At 38.1% G+C, this 22,958-nt stretch overlaps 1 protein-coding gene across 1 annotated transcript in view; it reads right to left on the reverse strand.

Moving 5' to 3' along the window:
* The window catches only part of LOC101938928 (protein eyes shut homolog), a 616,724-nt gene that overhangs the window by 441,118 nt on the left and 152,648 nt on the right, over nt 1-22,958 (reverse strand). The window contains exon 6 of the mRNA XM_065587927.1: nt 20,011-20,123. Within this exon, the coding sequence (XP_065443999.1) occupies nt 20,011-20,123 (113 nt within the window). The remainder of the gene's footprint in view (nt 1-20,010; nt 20,124-22,958) is intronic.

Below are 22,958 nucleotides of genomic sequence, written 5' to 3' on the forward strand. Positions count from 1 at the left end.
AAGCAATCTAAGATGATAGGATGGAAGATGCTATGTAAGTGCAAATTTGTTATTAGTATTGGAAAATATAGTAGAATTTTTTTCAGACACGATGTATGGGTAGATAACTCAGATTAGAAGGAAGCTGTTTATTATTACAGGCCATTCAAAGTGGAGTGTGGATTGCTAGAGTTATGAATAAAATAAGATACTGTATGTCAATTTGAATATGCCACATTGCATTAAAATTCCTTAAGTGTTCAAGAAAAGTCTGAATCATGTGGAATTGCTAAGATACAAAGAGTTAATGAAATGCTGTGTATAACTATATTATCTTTTCTTTCTTTCAAGACTTAATTTCTAATTATATCTTAATACTTGTGAATGCCTGGCATGCATAAACATAATAAACACTGTTAATTCATCAGTGATCTGGCATTTTAATTAAAATATTAGTGCATTATTTTTCACTGCTTGCCCATATGTAGCATGTAAGCACGAGGGATTTAAATTTGGGTGACAGACCAGTAAAATGCCCATGATGCAAAGAGAAACAAAAAAGAATGCTAAGCTACTGGAAACTTTAGATTATGTTTCACAAATGAGCAGATATGAAACCAAAATTATACTCCTTATTGTGGAACTTTTCAGTTAGAAGAATTAATTTTGCATTCAATAATAAGAACATAAGAACGGCCACACTGGGTCAGACCAAAGGTCCATCAAGCCCAGTATCCTGTCCTCTGACAGTGGCCAATGGCAGGTGCCCCAAAGGGAATGAACAGACAGGTTATCATCAAGTGATCCATGCCCTGTCACCCAATCCCAGCTTCTGGCAAAGAGAGGCTAGGGACACCATTCCTTATAGCACTTTCGTGGTGTCTCAGAAAGAGCAATAAGTATGTTTCCCTTCCTCCTTGCAAGTACTAATATAAAAGAGCTATCTGTAAGGACAGCCTAAATAAATGCATTCTCCCAGTGGTGGGATTCTCCTGAAAGGAACTGTTAAAATACTGGGGAAGAAAATGCAGGCCCATACAATATTCCTGTATTTATGTAACAATTTGGGGTGTGACAAATCTCCAATTTGTGGTGGCTACTTGCATGTTGGTATTCATACTTGTTCAGATTAAAAAACACAAAACAAAAATCGAAAACAGGAAGGTACTTAAAATAATTTATAAAGGCTGCATGGTCCCAGGTCCCACCTCTCTCCAATTAGACTTCTCCCTCTTAAGCATTTGGATTAATTTTCACTATTTGCCAGTATATCTGATAGGTACATCCTGCATTTAAACACATTCATATTTTGGTTGCATAACTAAAAATGGTCAAACTGTTTGGGGTTTTTTATTTTTTTTTTAATTATGTGTTTTCTAAGAGCCATGTACATTTTGTAGGTGTTACCAAAGAATTAAACTTACATTACCATGTTTCAGCCCAAAGTGAACTTTTCTAAACCTTTGAAAAATGGAGCTTAAATTAGAAACACTGACACCACCGTAACATTAACATGAGAGATTCAGCCTGGCTTCAATCATTCTTTTAACAAAACCTTGGTACCTGGAGACACTATAATGGACTGCAATGTCAAGATTACAGTTTAAAAGTTTCATTACTAATGGGAAGTACCAGAAGGAGAGCGTGTAGTACACGAATAAGAGGCTAGGGAGAGAAAACTACAGATGGCTTGCCACTGGGTTTTAGCCTTTCATTAGCTAAAAGTTTCTATTAAAATTGAAATTGGTAGAACAAAAATCAAAACTCAGTGCAAAGGAATCAGAATCAAGATACAACTGAGGAGCCATCTGCCACTGGGCTCTGCTGCAGCTCAGAACTCCAGGGAAGAGGGCTGCTTTTGGTCCATAATCCAACTGATACAACATCAAGAAGTAATAGTGGTCCCCAACAACTTTCCCCCCACATAGATAGCTGTAAGGAACAATGCTGCAGATGGACTGCTCCCCTCCCATCTTCCCCACCATCACGTTCCACCCCCTGGTGAAAAAGGATAGCAGGGAGCATATTTAACTGAAATTTTTCTAGATTGCAGGCAGCAAGTCACCTTGCTAACTCCTGAAGACTACATATTAACAGGGAGGTCAGCCTGCCATCTCTAAAGGATGGCTCAGAGTAAGTGATGGAGGGAGCAGGTCCCAGGGTGACATTCATACTAGATGATATTCTGATCCACTGAAACAAATAGTATCTAAATGTTATGAATCCCTGATGAAAATATCATCCGACCCTGAATACTAGCCTGTTCTTTTTCAAGTATTCATTCTGCTTTTGTGACCAAATAACTGAACTACCAGGCCACATCTTCATTTGCTTATGGAAGATGGTTCAAAACATGTGGCACAAAGGATCCCAAGCCGTGTTGGGAGGAAGTTTCGAGGTGGCAGGAGTGGGTGAACGTTCTACAGAGTAATAATACTAAATAGTATTTGATTTGCTCTATTATGTTTTCTCTAGTGCCACCTCTTTGTAAAGAAGGGCACCTGTCATTTAAGGCAACTTGCATGATAAAATCTGAAGTGTTAAAATGTATATTCTCTTTATCATGAGTCACTGAATAGTTACAAAACATAAAGGGCCAGATCCTCAGCTGGTATAGATCAGCATAACTCCACTGAAGTCAGTCTATTTATATCAGCTGAGTCTCTGGTCCTAAACCACAGGGTAGAAAAGACCTCAGGGTCTCTCTTGTGTTTCCCTTCTTAGTTGCAAAATGCTTCCCAGGGGGGAAAAAATCAGTTAACCAATTCATTTGGAATTCAGGGCTGAACACCTTTATTCTTTTGATTTCCTTGATGGTTTTTAAATCATCATATTGACAAGGATAGAGTTTCCTGAGAGCCTGGCAGTGTTTAAGAGACTAGGCAATTATATTATTTTTAGTATTAATATTTATGTGCCTTCAGAAAATGCTGAAAAATAGCCAATCTGATGTACAGAGAAATCTGTAACTGTTTAATTAAATGGTCACATGACCAAATTAAATGGCAGAAATTACCCAACCTGTTCATACTTAAAAACAAAAACAAAAAACAAACAAAAAAAACCCCACCCTAATTCTGAATGGAACAATTCAAATAAAAAGAAAATGTTTAGCTGTAAATCAAATGAGTCTCTCTTAGCAACATGTCCCTCACTCAGAGACTTGAGCTCTGGTGAGTTTCTTGCAATAGATTTAATTCAACTGGGAACATTTCATACTTTCTGGATTATGAAATGGATTTAGAACAATGGATTTAAATATTGAATCCTGAAAGGCAGTTAATGATGTCAGACCTGTATTTATAATGACCAGAATCTGAACAGGTCTAATTGTTTCAATTCAATTTCATAATAGAAATGAAACAGCCAATTTTTGGGGGGAAATTATTGCACTTCTCAACTGGTTAATGTCAGTTGGCCTTCAAGCTAGTTTCTTATAACACTGACCAAGGTAAGCTATACTTGCCTCAAAATATGCAGCCTGTCATGTCTTAAGAAAGGCACAATTTTGGAGATCTGGAAATGTGCACCTTTTAAATCAACTAAGTTATTATGTCCTCAAGTCTGCCTTTTCATGGGCGCTATTACATACCGCCCTTCTCCTACCTTTATGAAATAAAATACCATCTGGTTTCTGTGCCACATTGTTTGGAGGGGGGGCATTTATGCTCTGGTGAGGTCTTGCACAGCATGAAAGACAAGCTTTTTTTGTGGGGGTAGGGAGGGGGGTATCTGAGTCATTTAAGAACATGTCCTGATTTTGATATTGCTTTTAACACTTCTAGCAGCTCTGGGTTCCATAGACTAAAATATTTTTATACTCTCAGACATGGTAAAGAGTTTCCGTTTTCTGGTGCTACTGTGAAAAATTATTCCTTTTTCACTTTAAAGGGAAAAAAAACAGTTTATACCTTTTTATGGAAACATGTCAAAGGATTTATATTTGAGAAAGAAGTGAGTATGTGGTGAGAGAGGTCACAGACAGCAGTTATTTTCTGCATCAGTCTGTTTTTTTCTATGTGAATGAAGCAAACTGTTTCATTAGTATGTGGGCCAGTTTTGCATATGTAAAATATGATTTTCTATACATGCATGTATTAAGGCATTTGATTTTGTGAGGGTTAGAGTTTTTTTATTAACAGATATTGTGAAATTTGTATTTGCATTTTCTGAATTGCCCTGGTTTCTGTGTTTCTGATTTGCTCTAGCTCAGACCTGTGAGAGAATGACTCATGTTTCTTCATACTTATCTTTCATTACTAAAGGGAAATATATTGTTTTCTGAAGCCAACTCATGTGTTGATAAACACTGACATAGATTTTAAAAAAATAAGATTCAGAAGGAAAACCTGACTTTTACATTAAAAAAATAAAATCCATACAAAACTACATATTATCAACATAATTTTTTCTTCTAGAAATAGGGCATTAATTTAACCATGATCAAGATTATCATTAAAACTATAATTTTAGTTAAAAACAAACACTTAAGGTTTAAAGATGCTACAGATGTTTCTTTGGAGAGCTACTGAAATAAATATCAAGAACATTAATTTTCTAAAATATTAAGCTAGTGTTTTAAGGCTGCAGGGGGCACTGCGGCACTGTGTATCTGGATGATTGTAGAGCAAGAGTCAGACATGATTTGATTAAATAGTTCTGCAGGTTACAGATACAGAAAAAGCACATAAACTATTTATAATCAATTTAAACTTTGAGAAATTAGGTAACTGTGTAAAATATTTATATGGAGTTTTTGGAAATGATGTTTCTTTTGTTGGTAAATATATCTTTCTGCTGCAACTGACTACTTTTAGGGTGGGATTGTTTTCTTAACTTTTGCAACCAAGGTCTCTTGAAGGACAACATATCTTTCTAGAATTGCATTCCTTAATACTACAAGTCTTAAATCAAACAAACCATCTCCTCCCTCACCCCCTTTCCTGGCAGAAAATATTACTTTGGTAGTGAATTCCCATGAATCCATTTATTGGCTATTGGTGATGCGTAGTATTACTTCAATTCTCAGACAACGCAGGTATTAACTGCTTAAGAGCCTTATTTTTTTTAAACATATCTGATATCCTACACAAAGAATAGAAAAATTAAAATATATATTTAAAAAAAAATTCCACTACATTACTTTGCACACACCATTTTAAGCACTAAAGTGAGACAACTGACCACACAGAAAGTAATGATACTTGAGCTAAAGACAATATCTGATAAAGGAAATCTATATCAGTTTATCTCAAAATAGTAAATAATAAGAGTTAGTCTATGCTCATTACAGCTGTTACATACGATATCTTTACTGCTGTGCTCTTGGATTGTGTTCATATAATGCTGCATTTCCTTCTATCTGTGGTTTGCATAAATAATAGTAGAGTTAAGACCATATACAAGTTTTTCATATGTGCACATGAGTTCCAGTGACTTCTGTAAGAATTGCATAAATATATACATGTCCCATGGCAAAGCATGGCCCTTACTCACGAAGAGTGTTGTAATTTTCCTTTTATTTCCCTCAAGTATTCCAAAACATAACAGTACATATCACTGCCTTGGGACAAAAAAAAAATCACATTCAACCTCTTATCTGCAATTCAGCTCTCTACAGCATAATCTGCACATATAATTCTCACTAAAGTCACGAGAAATGCAGAGTGGCTCAAGGGAGAATTTTGCCCTGAAATATTGTGTTAGAAAATCCCATTTCAAGCCAAATCTGTGATTTCTAGTATGCAAAGCATGCCTTGGGTGAATTGTTTTTTTCAAGAATTCCTGTACTAAAATAAGAAATACCAACAATAGTCAGTTTCTCTCTATCCTATTTACTGCTTTATGGACTTCCTTTATTAAAGTAGAGGTACATAGTTCTTTAAAATGCAGAGCTTTAATTTAAACCAACTGTTTAAAAAAAAAAAGATGATCAGGCTCACAATGCTCCAATGGACTTCGAAAGTGGCACTCAGCCTTTACCCAAGTTATACATCAATTGCCCACTAATGCAGGGCTGGGCAAACTTTTTGGCCTGAGGGCCACATCTGGGTATGGACATTGTATGGCGGGCCATGAATGCCCGGTACGGGAGGGGGAGTCTTTGGGGTGTAGCATGGGGGGCTCTATAAGGGTTGTTACCGAGGGGGCATGAGGGAGGACTCTGCAGGGGCGGTACCAGGGACTCTTAGGGGCCCAGGCAGCAGTGACACCAAGGCGGCCGTACCAGGCACCGCCATGGGAGGAGGCACCCTAGCAGGGACGGGTGCAGCACCTGGGTGGTTTCAAAGCTCTCAAGGGTGGGGCTGTAGGAGACTGCGAGGGGATTGGGCATGCTGCTGCATGGGGGGGAAGGGCTGCCATGTATGCCCGTCCCAGAAACAGCGCAGTGAAGTTGCGCCTGCACAGTGTGGCTCTGTGTGCTGGAAGATGGTGCTCATCAAGGGAATTGTCAGTCGGGGGTTGGAGAGCGCCGGAGTGTGGCAAGCCCCCGACCCCGCTCCCCGTTGGATACAAATGGCTGATGGACCGAAAGTGGCCTGCAGGCCATAGTTTGCCCACCCCTGCACTAATGCATGCCTGTTGTGTGTGTCATTGTTAAATTCCATTTCTAATTGAAAAATATGCACCACATTAATTTCCAGTTAAAGTATTAAAGAAACAGCATAATACCTACATTATTACATTTGATTCTGATGGAATTTTTTAATTAATAGACATTAGACTAGCATTTCACACTTCTGCTAGTCAGTCAGATAGCCACATGCCTATTTGCCAATCATTAATTTTGGAAGTATTTCGAGTACAACCTAAGTACATGTGACAATTCTGATTCACTTATTCTAAGATGCATTATGAAGTGAGCTCTGAAAAGCCTGTATTTACAAAGCGTAACACTACCATAGATATTACCACGAACCAGAGCCGCTGCACTGAGAGGTTAAAAATCTGTTTTCAGTGTGGCAGGCAATTAAGGTGCTTTCCACTGCTCCTAGAATCAGAGAAGCTAGGGATGGATGGAAAACACTTACTGGATCAACTAGACCACTCGCCTTTCAATGCATGATTGTTTCCTATAAGTACATTTTCTACCATTTTTGTTCAGTATAGTTTTAAAAGTTCAGAGCAGGTGTTTTTTTTCCCATGGTTTACCCAAGGAGAGTAATTTGCAGACTTAATATGTAAAGGAAAACAGGAAGTTTTCCTCATTCAGTCTAAATTCCCCCTTTGTTTCATCTCATTTATCTTAAGTATACCCCATGCATCTTGCTTAATAATTCCTTTCCCTCCTTGATGTTCATACCCTTCAAATAATTGCAAACTTGTGTTTCACCTTTAGTTGAGGCTGAAACACCATATACATATTTAATTATTTTAATCTTTCCTGAAAAATCAATCCCCACCCCACACCTGACTATTTTGGTTTCTCTTCTTCTGAACTCCCTCCAATCTGTAAACATCTACTTGGTGATGTTATGCCCAAACACTAACACAATAATCCAACTGCAGGAGCACCAGAACTAAACAGAGAGGGATTATTACCTCTCTGCTCTATGATCTGAGGACTTTTATATATACAACCCCAACTCACATTGGCCTCTTCTGCATAAATATTCATATTGCAAACTCCTCTCTAAGCTACTGTCTTTCATCATACTTAGGTCTTGATTCATCATTACTGCTTCCTGAGTATTTTGCTCCAGTTGAATGTGTGCAAAGAGTGTGAGGAAGACTGAGTGCTTAGCATAAAGGTAAAAGGGAGTCCTTGAGATCACTTAGCAGTATCAGCTAGTATCATCAAGTCCCTCTTGGTAGCCACAACACAGTGGAAGCGAGCCTTGTGTACACATTTACATCTGTGCGAAGTGCTCCCAAAATTCTACAGTTCTCATCTAGTAGACTTTTACACGCACTTTACAATGATTGTAGTTGAAGTCAGTGGAGAATCAGGCTCAGTGCATTGAGGTCAAATGTGTGAAAACAAAGGGAAGAGTTGAGGGAAACAGAAGAAATCTCAGAACTTCTATAGTGATAGAAGGATATCCCTTTCTTCCCCACAAAATACATTACAAATTGCCAAAAATGCCTTGCTTCCGAAGTTTGAATGATTCAAATAAGTTTGGAGAAGTGCACCAAATACTTTGATGCTTACATAAACCTCTTGATTTTTGCAAAACTGGACTATATAATCTCCTAAATACCACACTCTCTAAAAGATAAACAAATAAACCTCACATTTTGTTTTGGTCAGTGGTTCAGATCTGTTATTTTATCCCAAACAATTTATAGTTTTTACTCAGCAAAACCTGAATTAACATGACCTTTGATATACAGGGGCACCATTAATATCACTATAGCAGAGATCTTTTTGTTAAAAATAACCTTAAGGATAAGATTTTCAAAAATAGGACCCTAAAATTACATTACTGTACCCATTTTTAGGCTCCTTTACAAGTGGCCTGTTTCAAAAGTTCTGAGCACCCTGAAATGAGAGCTCCTACTTTGGAAAACTGGCCTAAATGACTATCTTAAACTGAAATATAATATGTTCATATTTAAGGCTAAAATACTGTTTGTAGCCCACCTTATTTCCCATAGATATTGGAAAGTTTGTTTTTTAAATGGTAAACTATGCAGAGATAAAAATATATCTCTTTAGGTCTTCTTGCCATCCACTGCCAATGATGGACATGGGATGAATGCTAATATATACAAGTAACAAGCTGAGCATAAAGGTGAACTTTCAGTCTTTTCTCTGAACATTGTGGCTTTTATCAGTTTAAGACAACTCTTGCCATTATTTCTGTGTCAGCTTTGTGTGTAAATAATAGTGAAGATCACAGATGAAGTGAAAATCTTACTGTAAACCAAACTCTCAGTGGGCAAATTTCTCCTTTCAGTATGTTTGCCACTCTTACCCATTTTCTCTAATGTGCTGTGCTTTTAACAATAACAGTCTGGTACAATAACAATAGCAACTACATCTCCATTATGAGACAATCCCAGCAGATAACTTGGAAATCTTGAAAGCCTGCTGTGAAGTTTTTAATTATTTATGAGTACATAACAATTTTTTCCCTCTGTTTCCATACTTTTGTAATTGGAAGAGCGTCAACTGCTAGTATCAATTCTCAACGGTGTAACACTAGTTCAATAAGGAACGTATACAAAATAATTTTTCTTACTATTCAATTGTTTTAAGTCAGTCCCTCTTTTCTTATCTTTGGCTTCTTGGACTCATTGCTCATAATATATTTCATTGGGAATTTCAAGGCTCAAGCTTATGTGTACTTTTCCTTACAACGGAATGATGCAAAAACAAACCGTGGAATGATCAGGAAGTTTTAGAAGAGCAGAAAAAGAAAAAAAAAAATCGGTGAAAGGTTTTATTCTTTTTCCTATATCCCTGGTTAGAAGCCAAGTGATTATATCAGGAAATTACTGCACCAAATCATATCACTTGATTTCTTGGGCTATCAAGACAATTTTTCTTAAGCATTACAGTTAACGTTTCCAGAGTATTGCAATGGCATCCACCTACTGCATTACTAGGGCTGTGAGAAGTATTTACAAATTGACATTTGAAAGCCTCAACAATGAGGTTTTATATTTCCTTTTGATTTTGTGAAATTGATCCAATTTTGTGTAAAAGTTAAGACACTGACTTTTTGCTGTTGAAGCAAAACCCTTCAATTTTAAATTCTTATTTTCTTTGGCAAAGATAAGTTTTTGCATTGGAATATGATTTTTTTGCTGTTTTGCATAGTCCTTCTGCCACCAAAAAAGACTATTTAATATAAAATGCTCATTTGAAAAAAATATATATATCTTATTTTGTCATTGCCAGAACATTGGGATATGACATAACAGGGTCAGATCTCAAATACTAAACAGGATTAAGCATGATCATTGCTTGGATGGGAGAACTCCTAGGAAAGAAAGTCACTGGAGCAGGGTGACTAGATCCTGGGTTTCCCACTTCTTTGCTGAGTCCTTCTCATGTTTGCTTACTCTCTCTCTCTTGTTCTCTGGCTAAATGACTTTTAAAAATTATTTATCCATAGTGGACGAGCTTCAACAGGAGAGATTGAGGGACTATCCCACAGCTAGGACACTCACCTGAGAGGTGGCAAATCCCACTTCACATTTGTTTCTCCCCATTAAGCAGAGTGGGGACTTGAATCAGAAGTCTCCCGTGTCTCAGTTGAGTACACTAACCACTGGGCTAAAAGTTTTAAGAGAGCTCCTTCTTCTTCCTCCTCCCCACAAAACAGTATAAGTGTGTAATACCAAGAGAGGGGTTACAGCTGAAAATCCCAAGCAGAGGGAGGTGCCTCCCTGCAGCCCAGTTTTAGGCACCTATCTCAAAGAAAGAGGTGGGGCTTGGCATACAACCCTTAGCTTGGCATCTCCAATGGGCTAGCTTAAGGGAGGAGCCATGTAGCATGTTGACTTTTGTGAATCCCATTCTGAGGTATCTCTATCTCCCCATTCACTGTAGAGAGAGCCTGGTCACCTTACTCAAGCTTCATGAATCCCAGTGATTTTCTAGGCTCCTAAAAGTTAGGTGTAGCAACGCTCAGTATCACCATGCATACATTTCTTGTGATTCTAGCCCCACATTTCCAACCTGTTGAATCTTTTCTGCAGCATCTGAAGCAAATAACTATAAAATACCAATAAAGCTACGTAAATGACCAAAGGTTAGCTTAATAAATGCATTCTCTCTTCTGGTCTTTTATTCCTGATTGGAGGTCATTTTTTTCTCTCCCCTTCTCTTTGAGTATAACTGTATTATAGTAAAAGAAGAAATGGACACAAATTGGACATCAGGAATGGTAACATACAAAAGCCAGTAGGAGAACACTTCAAAATTCCTGGACATTCTATAAACAGATTTAAAAGTAGCCATCCTTGAACAAAAAAAACTTCAGAAACAGACTTCAAAGAGAAACTGCAGAACTAAAATTCATTTGCAAATTTAACACCATTAATTTGGGCTTGAACAGTGGCTGGGGGCTCACTACAAAAGCAACTTTGCCTCTCCTGGAATTGACAGCTCCTCATCAATTATTGGGAGTGAACTACATTCACCCTGATTATATTGGCCCTGTCAACACTGGTTCTCCACTTGTGAGGTAACTCCCTTCTCTGTATGTGTCAGTATAATAATGCCTGCATCTGTAATTTTCACTCCATGCATCTGAAGTGGTTTTTTTTTAACCCACGAAAGCTGTTTGTAAATAAGCAGACATTTGTATTATTTACAAACACATATTATCTTACCTATACATTTTTAGCCTGGGGATTTGATTAATCACAAACAATTTCCTCAAAACATTTTATGAAGATTGTATTAAAGGATTTAAACAACAATGTAGAATGATTCTGCAGATTTAAAACAGTAGGGATGATTAACCCTGCCACCGTTTTTAACACTGAAGTCTATATGACTGTAAATCCATCACTTGAACAGGAATGTCAAAGGGAAAAAGGGTAATAAGACAGCCAATAGTGTGCATGTGTACGTACACACACGAAACTGGAGCCACAATAGAAAGGAATACATTGAAAACAAGTATAATAAAAGGTGAGAGAAATCAAAAGAGGACAAATCAAACATAGAGGATAAAAGTATAAAAGGAATAACAGGCTGTGGAAAAGGAACAGAGGGCAACTAAGAATACACAGAAAAGCTTAACAAGGGAGCAAAAACAAAAGGCTTAAGATAAAAGAGGTAAAACCTGAAGCAAAATTGCATAAGAATGAACAAATACTTGTTACTAGGATTTATACTGTAATTACACAGAACTGCAGTTAACATGTCATCAGGCATTATGGCCATCTGTGAAAGGTATACATGAACTGTATCTCCACAACTTACGTTACAATGTTGGACTTCAGGAACATTCTAATCCAATCTGTTTGTAAATCACAGAAAATGCTGAACAATGGTTAAATGAATAAAACTAAGTGGAAACAGTGTTATTCATTTAAGCATTTTCTACTGCAGAGAGTCCTATATTTTTTTTCTGCTGTTTGAGGATTTAAACATTTATCTACAATGGTAAATACATGTGTAAATCCCCAGGCACAGAAATGAGAATACATCCCAAAATGTGATTATTATCCCTTTTACATATTCTGGATTTCTTTTCTCATGGACTCTTGAATTTAATGTAGTTATAACTTTATACCTCCAACTACAGATTTACGTGGAAAACTAGTCTTAGATTTGGGGTCAGGTCAGGCATGTCCACTTCAGGATCAGACAAAGGATTAGACTGATCCTTTAGATTCTTTAACCTTTCCCCCCCCCCCCCGCCCCCCCAGGCTTGGACTGATTCTCATAAGGATGGTTTCTCATCCAACTTATGCCTCTCATTGACTCCTAATATGGCCAAAATAATAAATAATAATACTTAAATGTGTTACAGAACTTTGCATCATCCAGATGTTGAACAAACTGTACCTATTTACCCAGCTGCCCCAAGCTTTTCTCTTCCAAACTGGCCCAATGTATTCTGGGGCATATAGTCAAAGACAGCATTAGATGAGAGTTTGGAGTTCTGTGTTTTGTGTTGTTCAGTGGTAGGAAGGATTTCAGAGAAGGGGTTGTGAGGGACCTAGGACTTACTAGCTTTGCTAGAGAGCTACTGAAGTGTCTTGAGGAGGAACTGATGTTACATGTATTGGAAGACCATGGGAAGGGAAGGGGCTAGTGGTGGACATGGGGAGGGACTGGGAACTTGAGGTCTACTAGATAGTTGTGGGGAAAGAAGAGAAACTTAGAGCTTATTGAGGACTTGTAGAGATTCACCAGCTGTATAGATAACTCCAATAAGGTTGTCTTTTAGATGACAGAAATTCCTGAGTAAATTGCTAAGTATTTAAAAAAACAATCAGTCCTTTACCAGCAAAGAAACTCATGGCATGCATTCAGAATGCAAATGGAAACCACAGACTTTGCTGAGATAAAGTTCAAGTTAGGCATGAGAAAGTTTATGTTACATTTGACCCTGAATAAAATCTTTAAAAGAAATTATTCTTTTCTGTAAGCAGAAGCTAAAGATGCAGCTTACTAGTTCTTTGTTTCCATGAAATCAGCCGTTCACATTGGCATCCATCATTACACACATAAGTCCATTTCTAATGGAAGTAACTTCACTACCAATAATTTTTGTTGGCTCCCAATCAACTTGAAAAGCAGTTCAGTATTTTTGTTAAAGAAAAAGCCGCTTTATAAGTTTCATATACTGTGTGTGTGTGTGTGTGTGTGTGGTTATATATAACCAGAGAATGCCAACTATATGTGATAAATCCAGCCTAGAGAATAAAACTGTCCTTGCTTCAGAACACTGACTGAAAGTGTGCTATAGAAAATACCAGCCTTTAATACTAGGGTTTAAAGCTTCATCTCACATCTGTCATCTAAACTCCACCTGTAAATGGTAATCATTTTTCCAGCAAATCTATTACAGTAACACTTTCTGAAACACTACAGCATCTTTACATCATATTAATGTAGCACAAGTATCTGACTTGTGGCAGAATAGAGGAACTAAAAATTATTTTTACTTTTTTATCCTCAACTCATTTCTGAATGTATTTATAGTACCAGTGGACCACTGAAGAATATCTATTCAAATTATCCATATAACATTCACAGAATCATAAGAGGTCATCTAGTTTAGTGCCATGCAGTCATGGCCGGACTAAGTATTATCTAGACCAGGGGTCGGCAACATTTGGCCCGTGGCTCACCAGGGTAAGCACCCTGGCGGGCCGGGCCAGTTTTATTTACCCGCTGACATGGCAGGTTCGGCCGATCGCGGCCCCCACAGGCCTGGGACGGCGAACCACGGCCAGTGGGGGCCGCGATCGGCCGAACCTGCTGCGTCAGCAGGTAAATAAAACTGGCTCGGCCCGCCAGGGTGCTTACCCTGGCGAGCCACGTGCCAAACGTTGCCGACCCCTGATCTAGACCATCCCTGACAGCTGTTCATCTAACCTGCTCTTAAAAATGTCCCACGATAGAGATTCCACAACCTCCCTAGGCAATTTATTCCAGTATTTAACCGCCCTCACAGGACGTTTTTCCTAATATCCAACCTAAACTGCCCTTGCTGCAATTTAAGCCCACTGTTTCTTGTCCTAACCTCAGAGGTTAAGGAGAGTAATTTTTCTCCTTCCTCCTTGTAACAACCTTTTATGTACTTGAAAACTGTTATCATGCCCCCCATCCCCTGCCCCCATTCTTCTCTTCTTCAGGCTAAACAAACCCAATTTTTTCAATCGTCTCTCAGAGGTTATGTTTTCTAGACCTTTAATCATTTTTGTTGCTCTTTGGATTTTCTCCAGTTTGTCCGCATCTTTCCTGAAATGTGGACACAATACTCCAGTTGAGGACTAATTAGTGTGGAGTAGAGCGGAAGAAATAGTTCTCATGTCTTGCTTACAACACTCCTTCTAATAAATCCCAGAATGAAGTTTGCTTTTTTTGCAACACTGTTACACTGTTGACCCATAGTTAGCTTGTGATCCACTTTCTGCAGTACTCCTTCCTAGGCAGTCATTTCCCATTTTGTATGTGTGCAACTGATTGTTCCTTCCTAAGGAACTCTGGAACTCAAATGAAGTACTCTGCATTTGTCCTTATTACATTTCTGCCTATTATATTCTCAACTCTGAGTTGATAATGGTTTAAACTGGACCCCAAAATAGGCATTTGATTTGAGTTAAACAAATATTTATATGTTCTAAAATAATTGTTGGAAACTATTCATTGGCAGGTTGAAAATTACAAATTGATATATAGCTATCAAATCCTAACTGGAATCTGCACTGGATATTCAAGTGGACTTCTAACGGGATAGAGACCTTCTCCCTTCTAGGCTTCTAGCTGAAATCTTACCCTGGTATGTATCAACTAAAGGGAGGAGTGCCAATTTCGAGTGGTCAAGCATGCCCATCACATTCAGCACTAACAGGTAACCCTTGTTGGCATTATCAGCAGAAAAGCTAAGGATCTGAATCATCATGAACTCTCCTATCATCTTGCAGAATAGTTCTTCTCCAAGGGCTGTGATACATTGGTGCGGCAATGTGAGGAAAATATACAGCCACCGCCTAGCCACAAAATAAGTATTATGACTCTACCATTATAATTGTAATAAAGATGGATACAAGTTTTTAACATGTTCAAAACATGCAACTTTGCTTATCCAGAGTAAAAACGTCATATGCAACAAACATCCTTTTACATACTTGTATCAAATACAGTAAGAGGAAAAAAGTATGCACAATGTAGTGGTTTTTATTTTGTTTAATATAAATAAGTACATAACTGCTATGTGTTTATGTTAGAGAAGACAAGGCTAAAACAGTGCTTCTTGTACTTGAGAAGGTGGTCAGCTTTGTGGTAGTTCTTAGTTCCTAGGGGAGGGTTGTTCCACACTCTGGGACCAGTCCTCAAGAAACCTGAGTCCACTGCACAGACTCTTTTTACCCTTGTGGTAGAAAGTTTCATTGTGCCAGAGGAACAGAGATGCCAACCACAGTCTTTCCTTGGAATATCAAGGAATCTTTTAGATATCATAGGCTCAGGCCACTGAGTGCCTTGACGATAAACACTTATAATTACACAGAAATACTGTGGTATATCAGATTGCACAATGTGGTAACTTGATAAATGCAGACCCCTTGATGCTGATCACTCTCTTATATCATTTAATTAGCTCAGTCAGTGTGCAGGATTGTTCCCTATGGTTTCTAATTATTTGTCTGTTTGTTTTTAAACCCCTCAAATAGTTGAGTTTTCTCCCTTGGAAGACTATTGCAGTCTAATATATAATAATATGAGGAAATTAGTTCCTCTACTTTTTATGTTTCTCAGTTAAATCCAATCACTCACTCCTCATTCTACCCCACTAAAACAATCCTCATAATTTTGCTCAATAACTTTCAGGGACTTTAGATAGCAGACAGAAAAATAATAGCTATAGATCCAATTTATGTACTATTTAAAAAAAAACCACTCTTATTTCCTTTCACATATACGGTATTACAGAACTTCTGACCTTCACAGTATCTGAACCCAGATTTAATCATATTAAATTCTCAAATCTTTTAAACCATGAATTAAATTGTATTGCTCTCTGATATAAACAGTGCAAAAGTAGATGATGTCCTTTAAAAGGTACTGAATGTCTTGAAGAGGTGATGCCAATAGTCTTGGAAAGGTTAATGAACTGTATTTGAAGTTTGTTTTTGAAGGCTCACTAAATTCTTTGCACATATTAGTTCGTCCTTTTGGTTTTTTAAAATTCAAATAGATCCTAGTTATAGACATGGCAGAACACATTTGAGTAAATTCCAAAGCTATTAAATATTCATGAGTTTAAAATTCATACACAAACCTGTTCCTTTTAAAAAGGCTTTTGATCATGGCTCTTTTTGGCTGCACTCATGCACCATGATTAGGAAGTAAATTCATACTACTGGGGCTGTTAAAAACCAGGAAGCACCAGCTCATTATGCAAGAGATGCCAGCACAGGAATTTAAATATGGATAAGTCTGAAAGCAGGGGTGGGTAGAAAAGGGAAAAGATCTGGAAATAGGAAATAGGTACAAGGTCTGGGAGGAAAATGATGGCGTAGAGAAGAAATATACTGAATGTGACTGGAATAGATATGGTGATAGTCTGGAGGAGAAAAAGGGCTTTTCTTTGAAAAAAAATATTCTATAACACTGGCAAGAACAGCAAACAATAATGTTACTTCAGTGATTTGACACCACAAATTATATGCCTCCTCCTCTGTTTTGCCCACATTCTGCCATGTGTCATGTGATATCAGTCTCAGATATAGACTCAACACATGTTGTTCATATTAAGAACACTGTAACTGCAGATTTCACAAAACGCAAAGAAGGTACCAGTGTGAGACTTCTAAAGATAGCTACAGCACTCAACCCAAGGTTTAAGAATCTGAAGTTCCTTCCAAGATGTGGAGCATGCTTTCAGAACTCTTAAAAGAGTAACACTCCGATGCAGAAACTACAGAATCCGAACCACCAAAAAAGAAAATCAACCTTCTGCTGGTGGCATCTGACTCAGATAATGAACATGAACATGCTTTGGTCCACACTGCTTTGGACTGTTATCAAGGAGAACTCATCATCATGTCCCCTGGAATGGTGGTTGAAGCATAAAGGGACATATGAATCTTTAACGCATCTTGCACATAAATATCTTGCAATGCTGACTACAACAGTGCCATAAGGATGCCAGTTCTCATTTTCACTGTAAACGAGATGTGGGCAGCATTATCTCCTGCAAATGTATACAAACTTGTTTGTCTGAGCAATTGGCTGAACAAGAAGTAGGACTGAGTGGACTTCCAGGCTCTAAAAGTTTACCTTGTTTTATGTTTGAATGCAGTTTTTTTGTACATAATTCTTCATTTGCAAGATCAACTTTCATGATAAACAGATTGCACTACAGTACTTGTAATAGCTGAATTGAAAAATACTATTTCTTTTGTTTTTTTCACAGTGCAAATACTTGTAATCAAAAAATAAATATAAAGTGAGCACTGTACACTTTGTATTCTGCGTTGTAATTGAAATCAATATATTTTAAAATGTAGAAAATATCCTCAAATATTTAAATAAATGGTGTTCTATTATTGTTTAACAGTGCGATTAATTATGTGGTTAATCTAGATTAATTGTTTTAATTGCGCGATTAATCGTGAGTAATGTTTTTTAATCGCTTGATAGCCCTATTATTTAGATGTAACCTAACTCATTTTTATATGCAATGTTAGATATTTTAAATGAAATCTGTTATGCCAAGTGTATATTGTAGTACCACATGATCAAAGCAGGTTTGGAGTGCCATTGTGTTGCTGTACAAACACATCTTGAGAGGAAGAAAAGTAAGAAACCTCCATTATAAACTTTAGCTGAGTGGTTAGGGAACATCATGTGAGATGTAGGAGGTCCCAGTTCAATTTCCCCGCTTTCTGATGAGAAAAAGGGATTTACCAAATTCAGAAGATAAAAAGAAAAGAAAAATATTTTTATCTTCTGAATGCAAAACATTTTTTTAAATATGGCACGACGCCTTCTTAACAGAGATTTACAGATTACATGCTTTTAAGTAATTGAAAATATATATATAATTTAGTGATTTTATAATACATGGATACATAACATTACTGTACAATGTTACTAAGTTTTTTTTTTTTAAACTCAAAGAACATTGAAAAACTTTGTATATTAGCTCTGTTTTTTTTTTTTTTTTTAAACTCTATTTCTTTCCATCTCCCTGTTTCCCAATGTCCTGTTACATGTGTGACTATCTTTAGGACCTAATCCTGCAAACACTTATGCATGTGGGCAACTTTACTCACATAACTAGTGATATTTACAGCAAGTGTTTGCAAGAATCAGTCCCTTAAATTGTAATCACGTTGAGGCAGGAACCATCTCTGTTTTGGAAGCTGTAGAGCATAAAGATTATTGCTGTTTTAAAGGAATAAATAGCCATCAAAGTATCAGTTCCAGAGGGCAAAGACAGCTATTTTTTGCAAACTTCGACCTATAATTTTGTTGCTTTGGGAATTTCTATGAGATACCTGTAATGAAAATAATGAAGTTTAAAAGTAAAACAGAGCAGTTTTACATAGAAGCCTTCTCCTTCCCATTCATAAAACTGTACAAGAGCTACACAAAGTAGACTTTATGAACCTCATTGGCCTTATGGCCTGGTGGTTCCTAAATGAATGATTATATAAACTTTTCTTATTAAACATTTTCACATATTAGAAACTATGTCAGTGAAGTAAATGGGATTCTATATGAGAACAGAGGTTTGCTTACCATAGCATCAACCTGGAATTTTTACATTAAATTAGGCAACAGGATACAATGATATTATATGGTCTGAAGACATGTATTAGATCTCTGGTGATAGTAATCTACTGCTCAAAATCATAAATAATAAAAGCTGTTATATATTATGTTTCATCCACAGATCTCAAAGCATCATTCCCAGATGGGGAAACGGAGGTGGCATAGAGAGGTAAGTGCACAAGGTCACCCATTAGGCTAGTGGCAGAATTTGGAATAGAACAGTCTCCGGAATCCCAGCCCGGTTCTCCATTCAATAAACAACACTGTCTTCTGAATACACTGTTTAGTTCAACACAGAAGCACGCTGAAGTCCTAACAAAGCTATCTTGTAAATCTAGGACTGAGTTTCTAACCACTCATTGCAAATTCTCCAAGTTTAGAGGTCAGGCATAAAATTGTATAAATAAGATCTCCTTACATTAACTCAGACTCCCTGACCACCTAAAAACTGTTCACCACCTTACACTTTCTTCTCCTCCACTGAAAAGCTCAGACTCCCTTATGCATCAGAAATGTAGATATAAATAGTTCTGACAAAGTCTGAGTGCAAAGGAAGTCATAATTAGAATAAAGGAACCAAATTTACAGTAGCACCTCTGAATTTGGCCCACTATCCGAATCAATGTATAGCCATCAGTAAGCAATATGAATATGTAAAAGTGAAGTCAAAGTAATTTTAGTGTCCAGAGGTGCCTCCATTATTTTTCACAATCTCATGTGCTTTGTATATATCACCACCACTCCAGTGTTTCAGTTACAAGATTAATGAAAATGCTAACATAGTGAGAAGAAATACATACCAACATTTTACTCTGACTGCACCTGTATTCTATCTTATGTTGTCTAGTTTAATATAATATGTCCGAGCTGCCACTAGGCAGAACACAATGTAAATAAGCTGTCAAACTTAATTGGACTATTCTGCAAAAAATAGCTTCCATAAATTTAAAAACAAAAGGTTTGTGGAGTATGACAGAAAACAGAATATATTTAATTTTTTTTTCATGCAAGCAGTGTGGAAATAATCTAAAATGGAAACATATTATTTCAGGGGGGGGGAAATCAACAGGATCAGTTTCTTTTGATTTGAAAAGGCACGGAGGGTAGTTTACCTGCAGCTGTCAATATTGTTTCTGCCCACAGCATTAGAGAAGGTGAAAGGTCCCAGATTATTGATTTCTAGGACTTGTATACAGCCAGTGAAATTGTAGAAAGGTTCAGGCACCTAGAGGGGAAAAAAGAAAACAAAACACACATTTTTCACATTTGCGGTCTTTGTAGTTCAATTTAAAAAAGAATCATGTTTCTGCTTAGGATTTGTTATCCATGTTGGGCCCAGTCCTGAAAGCCTTACTCACACCAAGCTCCCAGTGCAGTCAATGGGTATTTGGCCCATGTGAGGATTTCAAGATAGGACTCATACTGTAGCCTAAGGGGATAGTATTCTAATTCAGTCCATAATTAATATGGCAGAAATAATTAGTTTTTTAAAAATCACATAAAAACCCCCCAAAAGAGGTACTTTAGCTGTAGTCAGTTTCTTATAGTGTCGTTTACAGATACAGGCAGGCTCACAAATACGGTGATCCTCACATAGGTTAAGTGAGTTTCTCCAACTTTGATCAGATATTTATTGGTGGTAAGTGGTGGTGGGAGTAGGAGGATGGTGGCTGCAGAGGTATGGAAATGCCACCTTTTAAATGATCTGCTCCCCAGTTTTAAGATGTCCAATACCATTAATCATGTTTAGTACAGAAGGACCTAGGGACAAACTGAGAATGGGGCCATGGTGTGATAGGCACCACACACACACACACACAGAGTAGTAGATGTTCCCTACCCATGGCATTCACAATCAATCTAATGGGCAAGACAGATGCAGGGTGGGAAAAGGGATATAATACAAGCAGAGTAACCAATATGACGGTGGCAAACATCACGTGAGGGGTTTTTTGGGGTGGGTTTAGTCAGTAGGAGTAAGCTAAAGAAAGAAAAGTGAAGGGAGAAGAGACTGGAAGGGGAGGGGGACAGGGCCTGGCAGAAGAGGGTAAGAGAGGCAGGTGTGCAGTGAAGCTGGGGTGGGAGAGTGCTAGGGGAGAGGGTGGGGAAAGGGAGGAAGTAGGAAAAGGAGGGGTAGGAGTAGGGTTGGAGCAAACAGCCAATCAGCACAAGGCAGAAAAGTCCAGTCAAAATTATAGAAATGTCTCTGAATGCCTAAAGGTCCCTGCCTTGGCTGCCTCTGCACCCCCTGGCTGGCTTCTCTGCAGTTTTTCCCCAAAGCCACATGATGGGGATGAGGGGAGGCAACACCCTAGGTGCTGGTGCCCCCAGAGTCGGGGGTCTCCCCTAAACAGTACTGTGTGCTGAGTGGTGACCCTTGCAGGGTTTCATTTTACCCTCTTCCCTGTGCTACGCGCTCTGCTTTGGCTACCTATGCAGCTGATCCTACTGATAGGAGTCTCTCTCTGGTTCCGCTCTGCAGTTTTTTTCCCCAAGGCCACATGGTGGGGAGCGAAGGGGAAGAGGCACCACTTGGATCCTTGTGCCCCCAGAGTGCCTGTGTGCAGATCTCCCTGCTCAATTCTAGGTGTGTGTGGGGGGGGGGGGGGGGAAGGCGAGAGGTGTGTGCTGTGGGGAAGAGATGGTAAATAACTACCAGGGCATTTTTTCCCCTTATTTATTTCTGTGGTTTGCATCATCATTTACTAACTATAGAGGAACAGATTACACTGGTCTACAATTTTTGAGAAGTCGCCTGCTTCAGAGATAAAATATGCTATTTATTATGTATTTTGATGTGCTGAATTCAAATATGACAATTAAAACAACTGATTGGCTACTGTTTCTAAGATATTTAAGTTTTTACATTTTATATCTATGTATATTGTGTAGATAGTAGAGTTTTAATCATAAATTGTAAACCTAGGTCTTTTCATGTGTTTATGGTTGCTTTACATGATAATATTTCACCTGTCCTGTTTATGTAACACTTTAAAAATCAGCAAAAGGGTTATATAAATAAAATTTATTATGAAACAAAAGGCAAAAAACTATTATGTACATAGTTTAGTCCTATTCAGTGTCTACTCGACGCTTCTTGGCTTGTCTCTTGTATTCATTAAATGGAGCATCTCTTGTCACTGTCCAGCAATAGTCTGCAAGCATTGATGGGCTCCATTTGTCCTGATAGCGTTTCTCCATTGTTGCAATGTCCTGGTGAAATCTCTCGCCGTGCTCGTTGCTCACTGCTCCGCAGTTCGGTGGAAAAGAATCTAGATGAGAGTGCAAAAAGTGACATGTTGCAACCAAGGCTTTTGTATGCCTTGAGGAGGTTTTCCACCAACAACCTGTAGTTGTCTGTCTTGTTGTTTCCGAGAAAATTGATTGCCACTAACTGGAAGGCTTTCCATGCCGTCTTTTCCTTGCCACGCAGTGCATGGTCAAATGCATCATCTCGAAGAAGTTCACGAATCTGAGGACCAACAAAGACACCTTCCTTTATCTTAGCTTCACTTAACCTTGGAAATTTTCCATGGAGGTACTTGAAAGCTGCTTGTGTTTTGTCAATGGCCTTGACAAAGTCCTTCATCAGACCCAGCTTGATGTGTAAGGGTGGTAACAAAATCTTCCTTGATTCAACAAGTGGTGGATGCTGAACACTTTTCCTCCCATGCTCCAATGACTGTCGGAGTGGCCAATCTTTCTTGATGTAGTGGGAGTCTCTTGCACGACTATCCCATTCGCAGAGAAAACAGCAGTACTTTGTATATCCAGTCTGCAGACCAAGCAGGAGAGCAACAACCTTCAAATCGCCACAAAGCTGCCACTGATGTTGGTCATAGTTTATGCACCTCAACAGTTGTTTCATGTTGTCATAGGTTTCCTTCATATGGACTGCATGACCAACTGGAATTGATGGCAAAACATTGCCATTATGCAGTAAAACAGCTTTAAGACTCGTCTTCGATGAATCAATGAACAGTCTCCACTCATCTGGATCGTGAATGATGTTGAGGGCTGCCATCACACCATCAACGTTGTTGCAGGCTACAAGATCACC

This window comes from Chrysemys picta, chromosome 3 (genome assembly GCF_011386835.1).
Source record: "Chrysemys picta bellii isolate R12L10 chromosome 3, ASM1138683v2, whole genome shotgun sequence".
NCBI classification, from domain to species: Eukaryota; Metazoa; Chordata; order Testudines; family Emydidae; genus Chrysemys; species Chrysemys picta.